The following is a 14,772-nucleotide window of genomic DNA, read 5'->3' as shown; positions in this document are numbered from 1 at the left end:
GGATATGTTTAACATGCAAAAGAGAAGGTTGAGAGGAGGCATAATTGCCATTTATAAATATGTGAACGGATGCTGTAAGGAAGAGGGAGCAGGCTTGTTTTCTGCTGCCCCGGAGGCTAGGACTCAGTGGAGTAATTGGTTCAAATCACAAGACAGGAGATTCCACCTGAACATTAGGAAGAACTTCCTGAGTGTAAGAGCTTTTCAGCAGTGGAACTTTCTGCCTCGGAGTGTGGTGGAAGCTCCATCCTTGGAGGCTTTTAAACAGAGGTTAGGTGGCCATCTGTCAGGGGTGCTTAGACTGTGCATGGCAGAGGATTGGACTGGATGGCCTGTGTGATCTCTTCCAAGTCTATGATGCTATGAGTCTAAGTCTCCTTGGGAGATAGGGTGGGTTACAAATAAATTATTATTATTATTATTATTAGAATCATAGAATCATAGAATCAAAGAGCTGGAAGAGACCTCATGGGCCATCCAGTCCAACCCCCTGCCAAGAAGCAGGAATATTGCAATATTATTATTATTATTATTATTATTATTATTATTTTAATAAATATAACCCGTCCCCTGGTGGTGCAGCAGGTTAACTGCTAAACTGCTGAACTTGCTGACCAAAAGGTCAGCAGTTCGAATCCAGGTAGCAGAGTGAGCTCCTGCTATTAGCCCCAGCTTCTGCCAATGTAGCAATTCAAAAACATGCAAATGTGAGTAAATCAATAGGTATCACTCTGGTGGGAAGGTAATGGTGCTCCATGCATTCATGCTGGCCACATGACCTTGGAGGCATCTACAGACAATGCTGGTTCTTCAGCTTAGAAATGCAGATGAGCACCACACATCGGGCACTTCCCATATGTCCCATATAATGCGTGCAGATCCCAGTAAGGTGGCCTTTTGCAGTTGGCAGATGGTAATCTGATTGCGTTTAAGTGCAGGCCAAGGTCTTTAGGCACTGCATCCAGTGTGCCGATCATTACTGGGACCACTTTTACTGGCTTGTGCCAGAGTCTTTACAATTATTATTATTATTGGCTATTGTAGTAATTGTTAATTGTTTATTGTTTATTAATTGTGCAATTGTATTAAGTTGATAACTGCTTTTATACTGTAACATTGAATTCTGCTGTCTCTTGTTGTTGTGAACCGCTGTGAGTCACCTTCGGGCTGAGAACAGCGGTATATAAATAAGGTAAATAAATAAATTATTATTATTATTATTATTGGATTTAGGTTTTAATCTGGAACACTTAAGGTGTTTGCTATTTTAGGTGCCTGCCAACCTGAAATCCCACCAATACTTTCATGAGATAGTAAACATTAAAAAGGATCACCTGGGGAATAGGGCTGAGGTGCCCGTAATGAGATGAAATCCCTGGTTCCGTCTTGATGGGTCGCATTTCTTCGGTGGCAGTCGTGGTTGTGGTGCTGCTGCAGGCCGCTGAGCTGTTGGCTGGAGTAAGGTTTTCGGCATTACTGGCCGATCCTAGGTATGAATGATAGCAAGAAGGAGAAAGAAAAAGGATTCTTATTAAACCTTGGAATGTTGTGGAGTCTCCATCTCTGGAAGTTTTAAGCAGATGCTGGATGGTCATCTGTCAGGAGGGCTTTGATTGCGTGTTCCTGCACTGCACAGGGTTGGACTGGATGACCCTTGTGGTCTCTTTACAACTCTAGGGTTTTATTATGCTATGATTTAACTCTATGATTGAAAAACAAGATGCTATCTGATTGCTGGCAAAGTTGGAGCTGCTCCACGTTCTTGGAGCAAAGAATCCACACTCTATGCTATTGTTGGCTTATAAGTAGCTATACGATAGATAGATAGATAGATAGATAGATAGATAGATAGATAGATAGATAGATAGATGATAGAGAAAGGGTAGGGGAAAGGGTAAGATGGGATACAAAAAGTTTTATACATGTAAAGTGGGAGAACAATAATATACAAAGAAAATAAGAAAAAAAGAACAACATGAAAGTAACACACAAGCAATACTACAAAAAAAACTAAAAAGAGAGAGAAAGAAAAAAATTAAGATAAAAATAAAAATCCTGGTGACTTCCATCCAATCTTTTGCGGTTTCAAAATTATTTATTTTATAATATTTTGTCTTACCCTGATTTTAGCATAATAAAAGTTCCTTCCTCTTATATTCCCTTTAATAAGAGTTCTATTTATGATTCTTTAATTTTCTCATACTTTTATACACAATATTTTAAATAATTTTGTGCATGAAACCAAGTTGGTGTGCATTGAAGCACAGGAAAGCCAAGGTAACTGGAATTGTTAACTGGAGTGAATTACAGGGAACAGTCAAACCCGCTGTTCAAACAGCTTCACTGACTGCCATTACGTTTCCGGTCCCAATTCAAGGTGCAGGTTATTACCTATAAAGCCCTAAACAATTTGGGACCTGCCTATCTTCGCAACTACATCTTCTCTTAAGAACCTGCACAATCTCTAAGATCTTCCAGGGAGGCTCTTCTCTCATTCCCACCCCCATCACAGGTATGGTTGATGGGGACGAAAGAGGGGGCCTTCTCGGTGCTGGCCTCCCAGCTCTGGAACTCCTTCTCCAGGGAGATTAGGCTAGCACCCACTCTGTCCACCTTCTACAAAGCTCTAAAGACATAGATGTTCTGTTGTGCTTTTGACTAGACAATTCCCTGACAACTTGGTCCCAGCTAGGACTCAAAAATCTTGTCCTTGAACTTTCCTATTGTTCTGTATCCAAAGTTATAATGCTCTATCTTACATTGCTCACCATCCTTGCAGTTGCCTATTGGCTTACACACTTTATCCATCAGCCCTATCCTCACAATTGATTTACACCAGTCTGCCCACTCATACCCAGAAACAGATCATTATTGCAGGTTCATTGATTGTTAGTTTGTTGTTTGCTTGTATAGTTCGTTATAATGTTGTTTTTATTTTTATGCTGTGTTTATGTATTTCGATTAGTTGTATCTTGATTATGTTGATTATGTTGACTGGCTCATTCCTTCGGAGAGATGGAGGTGGGGTACAAGTAGTAGTAGTTGTTATTTGAAACACAACAACATAAGTCCACAGCTGACAAGATCACTCTGGTGGCTGTTGTATTGGATCACACATCGGGCACTTCCCAAATGTCTAGGACTGTGTGATGTATCGGCAAATAATGTGTGCAGATCTCAGTAAGGTGGCCTTTGCAGCTGGCAGATGGTAATTTTCTCAGCGCCGATTGTGTTTAAGTGCAAGCCAAGGTCTTTAGGCACTGCACCCAGTGTGCTGATCACCACTGGGACCACCTTTACTGGCTTGTGCCAGAGTTTTTGTAGTTCAATCTTTATTATTATTATTATTATTATTATTATTATTATTATTATTTGAAACACAACAAGATGAGTCCACAGCAGAAACTGTTCTGGCTGTCGTATTGGATCACACGTCGGACACTTCCCAAGTGTCTAAGACTGTGTGATGTATCGGCGAATAATGTGTGCAGATCCCAGTAAGGTGGCCTTCTGCAGCTGGCAGATGGTAATTTTGTCAGCGCTGATTGTGTTTAAGTGCAGGCCAAGGTCTTTAAGCACGGCACCCAGTGTGCCGATCACCACTGGGACCACCTTGACTGGCTTGTGCCAGAGTCTTTGCAGTTCTATTATTATTATTATTATTATTATTATTATTATTATTATTATTACGTATCACCATCTCAGCCACCCCTGTTGGCAAGTCTAGATTATTTTGGATTTCAGAATTCTAGTCTTTTGTGCAAAGTCTTGAGGTCAACGTGGGGGTTGAGAAGTGATACGTAGATGCCTTAGAAAAATAAAAAGATAATAGAAGAAATACACAAAAACAAAACAAAATACATTCTACTCACCTGAAGTTGTCTTAGCCTTGTTGACACTCTTCGGTTTACGTTTCCTGGTTTGGATCCCTTCTTTTCTCATCGCTAAAGGCCTAGGGACCTACAAAGAAAAATTCCAAATTGTTTAAGGGCAATAGTGGGGAAAGTGAAGTCACCCCAACAAACACATGCCTTTATAGCAGCCTAAAACTGACTAAAAAAAAGTATAAACTGGAATTAGACCTCTGGTTAGAAGCTACTTAACACCAAGCACGTTGTAAAACTTGCTTCCTTCCTATCCGATAGTCACATCGTGAACACTCGAACAGTCTGTTATCAGCACTAGTCCACACCTCTTGCATTCCAGAGTGACGTATGACTCATGACACTGCGTCCATTTGCTCTATACACTTGATTTATGACCTCTCTAGGAATGCTGTTCCCTCCATGGTTTAGTTAACTCTTTCCACACAGGAATACTCTCGGCACATAGCAACTACATTTTAAACATACATACATACATACATACTTTGAAATCTACATTATACATTGCAAACAGCTCCAACATCTCCCACCCTGGACATTCCACAGATATATAAATGCCACTTGTCCAGTTTCCAACAGACCTCACAACCTCTGAGGATGCCTCCATAGATGTGGGTAAAACGTCAGGAGACAATGCTTCTGGAACATGGCCATACAGCCTGGAAAACTCACAACAACCCAGTGATTCTGGCCATGAAATACTTCAGTGACATATATAATGATTTTCTTTAGTTGCTCTTACCCCATGGAGCTTCATGTATAAACCGCAGGCGTTACAGACCGGCTCGCCTTCCGCATTCCTGCGCCACAGGGTGGTCGTAGTTGTCTGGCAGTTGGCGCACATGAGCCCGATCCGACGGGAGGCCGACTGTACGAACAAGAGTCCAAAAGCAAGAACAATGGCCAGTTAATACAACAGTAGCCTTGAGCGAATCACTGTCATACACTCTTGGAAAATATCCATAATAAACAGGGCTGACATAGAATCATAGATTTGGAAGACACAACAAAGGCCATCCAGTCCAACCCGCTTCTGCCATACAGGAAGAAACAATCAAAGCACTCCCAACAGATGGCCATCCAGATTCTCTAGATTCTCCATAGCATTTTGAGGCAGCAGATTCCACTGCCAAGCAGCTCTTACTGAAAGGAAAATCTTCCCAATGTTTAAGTGGAATCTCTTTTCCTGGAATTTAAATAATACAGCCACCTGATATCTGCCCATGTTCCTTTTTATTCATTACTAGCAGTCCCATGCCACGCCTTGCTATGACCCAGTCTTTGTATATGTGTTTTGTGTGTGTATATATTTGTGTATATGTGTGTTTGCATATCTGTGTATGGTTCTCCACATGCATTGTAATGTAATTTTTGGTTTTTGGCTTTTTAAGCCTCTTCCGCTGTGTTTTTTAGTGTTTTTATGAGTGATGGTCACTTGTTGGCCTGATCGGTGTCTTGTGTCCAAATTTGGTGTCAATTCGCCCAGTGGTTTTTGGGTTATGTTCATCCCACAAATGAACATTACCTTTTTATTTATATAGACTAGCTGTACACGCCACGCATTGCTGTGGCCGACCTTCCCTCCCTCCCTCTTTCTCTTCTTTCTTTCTCTCCTTCCTTCTCTTCCTCTTCCCTTCCTTCTCTGTGCTGGCACGGCTGTGCCAGGATATTTCAAGTTCTTTTCTTGCACTCTTAGTTTGCATGAATATATTCAAGCTATTCTTTTCACAATTACTTTAAGCCTCTACAGAACTTTGTGTGGGGAAATCTAAAGGGCCTCTCAGCCGAGGCACCCCAGGCATCCCGTTGGGTATCCTAAAAGCACGTCCTGTAAACAGACATTGTCACAGGCCCAGTGCGCAACAGCACATTCTTCCCCCCCCCCCCCACCAACATTTCTTTTCCTTCCTCTTTCTCCCCTTTCTTCCTTCTCTACCTATTCTTGGACTGCAACTCACAGCAATCCTCCTGATCGATCTATCTACCTACCTATCTATCTCTATCTAATCTTTCTATCTGGAGGATTGCTGGGACTTGGAGTCCAGGAATAGGAAATGGGAAATATGCAGGGATTGGGATGCTCTCAAAAAATCCAAGGAGAAGCAAGCTTGCATCTTGGAAGCAATGCATTTGGATCATCCTCCTCTCCTAAAGGGCTTGGTCTAGGGGATGCTGGGAGCTGTAGTCCGGAAGAGTGTGTGGATATGCTATTATGTGTTTTGTTTGCCAGGGGAGTCGTTTAGGCATATGTGCCGTAGCATCTTTTTGCTTTTTTGGCTTTTTAATTCCCTTCCACTGTGTTTTCCAGTGTTTTTATGAGCGATGGTCAGTCGTTGGCCTGATAGGTGTTTTGTGTCCAAATTTGGTGTCAATTCGTCCAGTGGTTTTTGAGTTATGTTAATCCCACAAATGAACATTAACATTTGTATTTATATAGATAGAAGTTGATTTTTTTTCCACCTTCCAGAATAGCCCAAATGGTTGGCTGTGCCTGACCAGCTTGTGGCAGAAAAGGTCATAGTGTCAAGTACTGGGTTTGGTGTTGGACAGACAACCAAGAGATATTAAACTTCACAAAAGATCTGTCTCTCTGAACACGGCTAGAACTAGAGTACTTTGCTGAAACGGATCAAGAGCAGTTCTTGGAGGAATATGGTTTTTAGTCTGTGTCTAGTTAGGCAGATGCTCCTCTAGAGCCTCATGTTCTCTGCCCACTATTCAGAGGTAGATATTAAGCTATCATGGGGGAATCAGGTGAACGGTGAGCTGTAATTGAGCTTCACCTATAGAACTGGGCAATGGGGGAGCTCAAGTTTGATGAGGCAGCATGAAATGTGATTGCAGGCAGAGAATTATCATCATTATTATCAACTTTAATGTTATTGATATTATTATTATTAGCTTAATAATAATAATAAGCTAATAATAATAATATCAATAACATTAAAGTTGATAATTCAACAAATTTATGTAACTGACCACGAGAGGGAGCCTCACCCCATACAATATTAATGCAAATAAGCCTTGTTTCCATTTAGTTGAATGAGAGCATCAAGCTGAGTTTGAGACAGTCATGATCAGAGACTTTAAAGATCCTTCCAGCCCAAAGATCCACAGATCCTGCTACAAAAGGTTGCAGGACAGACGTCCTAGTTACATTTGTGCTAAAAGTTACTACCGCTTGTTACATCCCATATAGACTACTGCAACGCACTCTACGTGGGGTTGCCCTTGAAGACTGTTCGGAAACTTCAACTGGTCCAATGAGCGGCAGCGGAGCGACATACTGGGAGCACACCACCCCCCTGCTGTGTCAGCTCCACTGGCTGCCGGTTCAATTCCGAGCACAATTATTATTATTATTATTAGATTCATTTAATGTAGTTTTACAAGGCTCAAGACATTGCAAAATGACAACTCAAAGGATTCCACAGCCTTGAGCCATGGCAGTTAAAGTGGTGTCAAGCTGCATTCATCCCACAGATCCACCCCTAAATGCTTTCTATGAGGCTGCAAACACTGAATTCAGTAGCCTCATGATCTTAGTAAAGGTAAAGTTTTCCCCTTGACATTAAGTCTAGTCAGGTCCAACTCTGTGGGGTGGTGCTTATTTACATTTCTAAGCAGAAGATCCAGCATTTTCCATAGACACCTCCAAGGTCATTTGGCCGGCATGACAGCATGGAGTGCCGTTACCTTCCCGCAGAAGTTGTACCTATTGTTCTACTCACATTTGCATGTTTTCAAACTGCTAGGTTGGCAGAAGCTGAGACTCCCCGGATTCATACTGCCAACCTTTCAGTCAGCAATTTCAGTATCTCAGCGTTTTAACCTGCTGTGCCACAATATCTTAGCTGCAAAGAATTAGGGGTCAGTTCCTCCCAGATCCACCCAATGGACTACAGAGCACCCGGTGGCGCAATGGGTTAAACCCCTGTGCTGGCAGGACTGAACACCAACAGGTCGCAGGTTCGAATCCGGGGAGAGGCGGATGAGCTCCCTCTATCAGCTCCAGCTCCTCATGCGGGAACATGAGAGAAGACTACCACAAGGATGATAAAACATCAAATCATCCAGGCATCCCCTGGGCAACGTCCTTGCAGACAGCCAATTCTCTCACACCAGAAGCGACTTGCAGTTTCTCAGGTTGCTCCTGACATGACAAAAAAAAAAAACCCAATGGGCTACACTGTCATTCCTAAAATGAACACAAGGTGTCACTTCTAGACCCAGAGATAGCTGATCTTTAGCATCTGGAGGGCACACTGAAAATTGGGCAACTGAACAGACTGCGCTCTGGAACCACAAAATGTAGAGCCAACCTTAAGAAATGGGACCACAAAGTGGAATCCACGACATGCAAGTGTGGAGAAGAGCAAACCACTGACCACTTACTACAATGCAACCAGAGCCCTGCTATATGCACAATGGAGGGCCTTCTTATAGCAACACCAGAGGCACTCCAAGTGGCCAGATACTGGTCAAAGGACATTTAATAGAATGCCAATTTTGCAAACTTTGTGGGGGGGGGGGGGGTTGTTTTGTTTTGTTTATGTAATGCAACTGTTTGGTTCGCTCCTGACATGATAAATAAATAAGCATCTGGTGACAAATACCCAAACTGGTTTTGGTGATGGTTTGAATGTTCCCTGCTAATTTGGGGCTTAGTTTTTAAAATATGGGAGACTTGGAGGCTCCAGAATCTATGGATGGGCTACAGAATAAATTCCCAGGAGGTACATATAACTACAGGCTGCACTTTCGTTATCCATGGCATAGATTTATTTCTTCTGTCCATCCTAGGTCAGGGTTTTGCCTAAACACAAAAGGTTGGGGCAGTCCATAGATTTAGACACAACTCAACCATCATGTTCCTGGAACAGCATAAGCCAAGCCTTACCAGCCTCCTTTGGGGCTTGATCAGCGGCCGGTTGATGCCGTTCATCTTGTGATAGAGTCCACAAGCATTGCACAGGTAGTGGCCAGTGCCGTCTCTCCTCCACAGAGGGGTGGACATGGCCCCGCAGTTGACGCATTCCCGGCCTTCGCTGTAATCATCAAAATACTCTGTAGGCACTGGAGTGGGGAGAAAAGAAAACAGAGATGGAATCAAACACTCAGAATCTTTTTTTTTAAGCTTTTAAATTTGTATTAACTTTTCACAATATATACAGTACTAGCTGTCCCCTGCCACGCATTGCTGTGGCCCAGTCTGATGATCTGGAAAATAAAGTAATGAGAAGGTGTTGGCTTCTAATATACCATCCTTGTGGGAAGTTTCTCTCATAGAATCATAGAATCAAAGAGTTGGAAGAGACCTCATGGGCCATCCAGTCCAACCCTCTGCCAAGAAGGAGCCTCCACCAAACTCCGGGGCAGAGAGTTCCACTGCTGAATGGCTCTCACAGTCAGGAAGTTCTTCCTCATGTTCAGATGGAATCTCCTCTCTTGTAGTTTGAAGACATTGTTCCGCGTCCTAGTCTCCAGGGAAGCAGAAACCAAGCTTGCTCCCGTTTCCCTGTGGCTTCCTCTCACATATTTATACATGGCTATCATATCTCCTCTCAGCCTTCTCTTCTTCAGGCTAAACATGCCCAGCTCCTTAAGCCACTCCTCATAGGGCTTGTTCTCCAGACCCTTGATCATTTTAGTCGCCCTCCTCTGGACACATTCCAGCTTGTCAATATCTCTCTTGAATTGTGGTGCCCAGAATTGGACACAATATTCCAGGTGTGGTCTAACCAAAGTGAAATAGAGGGGTAGCATTAGTTAGACCACATCTGGAATATTGTGTCCAATTCTGGGCACCACAATTCAAGAGAGATATTGACAAGCTGGAATGTGTCCAGAGGAGGGCGACTAAAATGATCAAGGGTCTGGAGAACAAGCCCTATGAGGAGCGGCTTAGGGAACTGGGCACATGGGAAGCCGGAGCTGACAGAGGGTGCTCATCCACACTCATCTCGGATTCAAACCTGTGACCTGTTGGTCTTCAGTCCCGCTGGCACAAGGATTTAAGCCATTGTGCCACCAGGGGCTCCATTTTCCCCAATGAAACCATGGATATGGATTTCATGAGTATGAGGTCTAACAGCCATTATGGGTTTCTTTATTGAGAGAGATAGAAATATAATAATAATAATAATAATAATAATAATCACAAGCCAGAAAAAGTTACAGAAAATGAACACGTCAAGCTACTCTGGGACTTCCAGATTCAGACAGACAGAGTTTTGGAGCACAATACTGACCTCACGATCATGTTAAAAAAACAAAGTATGGATTGCCAATGTTGCAATCCCAGGTGACAGCAGGGTTGAGGAGAAACAACTGGATATGAGGATTTAAAGATCGAACTGCAAAGTCTCTGGCACAAACCAGTAAAGGTGGTCCCAGTGGTGATCGGCACACTGGGTGCAGTGCCTAAAGACCTTGGCCTGCACTTAAACACAATCGGCACTGACAAGATTACCATCTGTCATCTGCAAAGGACCACCTTACTGGGATCTGCACGTATTATTCACCGATACATCACACAGTCCTAGACACTTGGGAAGTGTCCGACGTGTGATCCAATACAACAGCCAGTAGAGTGTCTGCTGTGGACTCATCTTGTGGTGTTTCTAATAATAATAATAATAATAATAATAATAATAATAATAATAATAATAATAATGTCTAACTAGTATCTAGCCTTGTTCCCAAAATTGGAGCTCAATACACCATTTAAAAAAGGAGCCCCAGATAGCACAATGGGTTAAACCCTTGTGCCAGCAGGACTGCTAAACAAAAGATTGGCAGTTTGATCCAGGGAATGGGGTGAGCTCCCACCTGTCAGCTCCAGCTTCTCATGCAGGGACATGAGAGAAGCCTCCTACAGGATGGCAAAACATCCGGGCATCCCCTGGGCAATGTCCTGGCAGATGGCCAGTTCTCTCACACCAGAAGCGACTTGCAGTTTCTCAAGTCGCTCCTGACATGAAAAAAAATACAAAATAAAATCACAACCTGGCTAAACTCATATAGAAAAGTGAACATGGAAGTTAAGTTAAAGTATTGATAATATTAAAAAAGATTTGAAACTGCACTTAAAAAGACAAAATCCCATTAAAAATAAGGAGACATTAAAATAGCTCAGTCTAAACCTGAAACAATCCATTTTAAGAAGATTTACTGGTCCATGAGGTCACAAAGAGTTGGATGCGACTGAACGAATAAACAACAAGCAATTGTCTAGAGAAGTGTTCTCTCAAGTTAAAAAAAAGTAAAGTTTGCATTTTTTATTTATAGTCATTGTTTGCAATTTTTTTGCAAAGGCCCTATGCCCCTAAGTTCCACAAATGTGGAGAGACAAATGTGTCCACTTTAAAATGGATTTGGGGGCTCCCAGTAATTCATGTAACTGACCACGAGAGGGAGCCTCACCCCATACAATATTAATGCAAATAAGCCTATGTTTCCATTTAGTTGAATGAGAGAATCAAGCTGAGTTTGAGACAGTCATGAGCAGAGACTTTAAAGATCCTTCCAACACAAAGATCCACAGATCCTGCTACAAAAGGTTGCAGGACAGACATCCTAGTTACATTTGTGCCAAAAGTTACTACCGCTTGTTACATCCCCGTATAGACTACTGCAACGCACTCTACGTGGGGTTGCCCTTGAAGACTGTTCGGAAACTTCAACTGGTCCAACGAGCGGCAGCCAGATTGCTTACTGGAACGACATACAGGGAGCACACCACCCCCTGCTGTGTCAGCTCCACTGGCTGCTGGTTCAATTCCGAGCACAATTCAAGGTGCTGGTTTTGACCTACAAAACCCTTTACGGTTCCGGTCCAGTGTATCTGTCCGAACGTATCTCCCTCTACGTCCCACTCTGGAATTTGAGATCATCTGGGGAGGCCCTGCTCTTGACCCCACCGCTATCACAAGTGAGGCTGGTGGGGATGAGGAGCAGGGCCTTCTCAGTGGTGGCCCCTCACCTGTGGAACTCACTCCCGGGGGAAATCAGGGCATCAACATCCCTCCTCGCCTTCAGGAGGAAGGTAAAGACGTGGTTGTGGGACCAGGCCTTTGGGCAACCTGACAATTAGATATGGAAACCAGATGGATAGGACTGAAAGGACTGACAATTGTGGAATTGGAATTTAACTATGAGATTGTGAAACGCTGACCGTCAATGAGATTTGTATTGATTTTATTGCTTTTATTGGTTTTATGGTTATTTTTGCCTATAATAATTATTGTTTTCTGTTAATTGTTGTTATTGCTGGAATTGCTGTCTTGGTTAATTGATGTTATTGTCTTTTGCTGTTATGTGATGCGGGCATCGAATTGTGCCTTGCTTTTGTAAGCCACCCGAAATAAATAAATACCTAACTTCTGAAGGCATGTTAACTGGAAAAGGATTTCCATGCACTCATTCACACACAGCATCACAACTCTTACACAACCCAATACTGTCAGAGAAGAAACAAAACATTGGAAGACCTGGTTATAAATGTCTACTGGGCACTCATTTCTGAGAAGCAGGAGAAGAACACAGAAAAGGGACCTTTGGGGTTGCAACTCCCATCATCCCCAGACAGCATGGCTTAGCAAAATGGGATTTGTGGAGCTTTGTTCGAAAAACACAACAGCCTCAAGTTCTACACCTACATGGCTTTACATTACATTAAAACTTGTGCGCCAGCTGCGCCGTACCTTGGGAAGTCTGACTTGGCCACAGTGGTCCACACTTTGGTTACATCCCATTTAGACTACTGCAACGCTCTCTACGTGGGGCTGCCTCTGAAGACTGGCCGGAAGCTGCAGCTAGTCCAACGCTCGGCAGCCAGACTACTAACGGGTGCTGGGTACAGGGAGCACACCACTCCACTGTTACACCAGCTCCACTGGCTGCCAATTAGCTTCCAAGCACAATTCAAAGTGCTGGTGTTAACCTATAAAGCCCTAAACGACTCCGGCCCTGTTTACCTCTCTGAACGTATTCTCCCCTTTGAACCATCAAGAATATTAAGATCGTCTGGAGAGTCCCTGCTCTCGGTCCCACCGGCCTCGCAAGCGCGTCTGGTGGGGACGAGGGACAGGGCCTTCTCGGTGGTGGCCCCTCGACTCTGGAACTCTCTCCCACTGGAGATCAGAACCGCCCCTTCTATCCTTACATTTAGGAAACAGGTGAAGACTTGGCTATGGAGACAGGCATTCTACGAGCGAGCAAACACCCTGAGATATGGAAGGAGGATGATGTGACGACTGACCATTGTAGTTATTGATTGTAATTGCTGTTTTAATGTTTTACTGTAATATGAATTATGATTGTCTGTGATATTATGGTTGGAAACCGGCCTGACTCCCTCAAGAGAGGTGAGAAGGCCGGTATATAAAACTTTTAAATAAATAAATTTAAATACATTGCAGGATGAATGCTGTTTGACACCACTTTTACTGTCCTGGCTCAATGCTATGGAATCCTAGGATTTGTAGTTTGTTGAGGCACTAGCATTCCTAGGGCGAGTCTGTAAAACTATAACTCCATTTATTCCAGGGCATTGAATGAAAAGAGTTAAAGTGGTCTCAAACTGCATTAATTCTACAGGGACTGTGGCACAGCTGGCTGGGTCACGGTGAGCTTCCAACCAAAATTGTGTAGCTTGTTGTCGACCTTTGCAGCCCGAAAGACGTATCTGTCAAGTAGGAAATTTAGGTACCACTTATGAGGGGAGGCTAATTTAACTTATTTATGAGGCCATAAAAATCTCCAGGAAGTATGCAAAGAATGAGGAAGTACTTCATCAGTGTCACAAACTGACGGTGAAGTGACAGCTCCCCTGGTGGCCAGAAGCTGGAATGTTAAATAGCCTCTGTGTGTCTGTCTATATATGTTGTGTGTCTATGGCATTGCCATGTATATGTACATTGTAATCCGCCCTGAGTCCCCTGCGGGGTGAAAAGGGCGGAATATAAATAATGTAAATAAATAAAATAAATAGATGCACCGTTTTGCCAGGATTTGAAAAATCGATAAGCAGTATGAAGCAGTGGAACAGAAGCTATTCAATAGGGGCAAAGAAAGCAGAGGAGGAAAGGAGAAGGAAAAGTGGCCGTCCTTGCTCTGTCCTAGATTTAAATCCGCCTGGGATTAATCCATCACGTGCGAACAGAGGCCTTGCTTGTACTGTGTCCTGGAAGACTGAGACAGAATATACGTAATGTCCAGGACCGGGGTTGATAAGCTGTGCAAGGCTTCTGGAAGAAATTCAGAGTTGTGTCTGTGCCAGACAGAAGCTGGAAGAGCTTGGAAAGCAGATGAGGGGGAGGGAAAGGAGCATGGAAAAGAGAAAGAAGCAAAGGGAAGGGAAGGATGGAGCCAAGCTACTTCTGGTTCCTAAGAGAACCATTACATGATCTAGCATGACACTGGAAAGAGAGACCGGTAAATGTATTGATTCTGTTCTTGGAGTAGCAATAGCAAGAGGTGAGAAATCATTTGAGATGGGTGGTAAAAGGTTTTTCCTGGATGTCTTTTGCACATTTGAAAAGATTCAAATGTTTTTCAGTCTGCACAAATCCACTTTCATAAGAGTTGGAAGAGACCTCATGGGCCATCCAGTCCAATCCCATTCTGCCAAGAAGCAGGAAAATTGCATTCAAAGCACCCCCGGCAGTTGGCCATCCAGCCTCTGTTTAAAAGCCTCTGGGGCAGAGAGTTCCATTGCTGAACGGCTCTCACAGTCAGGAAGTTCTTCGTAATGTTCAGGTGGCATCTCCTTTCTTGTAGTTTGAAGCCATTGTTCCATTGCGTCCTAGTCTCCAGGGCAGCAGGAAACAAGCTTGCTTCCACAAGCATGGAACATGGCCATACAACCCGGAAAACTCACAGCAAC

At 43.3% G+C, this 14,772-nt stretch overlaps 1 protein-coding gene across 2 annotated transcripts in view; it reads right to left on the bottom strand.

Annotated features, from left to right (window-relative positions):
• GATA4 (GATA binding protein 4) overlaps window positions 1–14,772 on the bottom strand; it is a 77,594-nt gene that overhangs the window by 5,479 nt on the left and 57,343 nt on the right. For both annotated transcript variants that reach the window (XM_060754641.2, XM_067462738.1), the window contains exons 3-6: window positions 8,785–8,960; window positions 4,627–4,752; window positions 3,873–3,960; window positions 1,335–1,486 (exon numbers count right to left, since the gene is read on the bottom strand). In XM_060754641.2, coding sequence (XP_060610624.2) covers window positions 1,335–1,486; window positions 3,873–3,960; window positions 4,627–4,752; window positions 8,785–8,960 — 542 coding nt within the window. The remainder of the gene's footprint in view (window positions 1–1,334; window positions 1,487–3,872; window positions 3,961–4,626; window positions 4,753–8,784; window positions 8,961–14,772) is intronic.

The sequence above is a fragment of the Anolis sagrei genome, chromosome 1, assembly GCF_037176765.1.
Source record: "Anolis sagrei isolate rAnoSag1 chromosome 1, rAnoSag1.mat, whole genome shotgun sequence".
NCBI lineage: Eukaryota > Metazoa > Chordata > Lepidosauria > Squamata > Dactyloidae > Anolis > Anolis sagrei.
The sequence above is the reverse complement of the archived record's forward strand: the minus strand, read 5'-3'. Positions and strand labels throughout refer to the sequence as shown.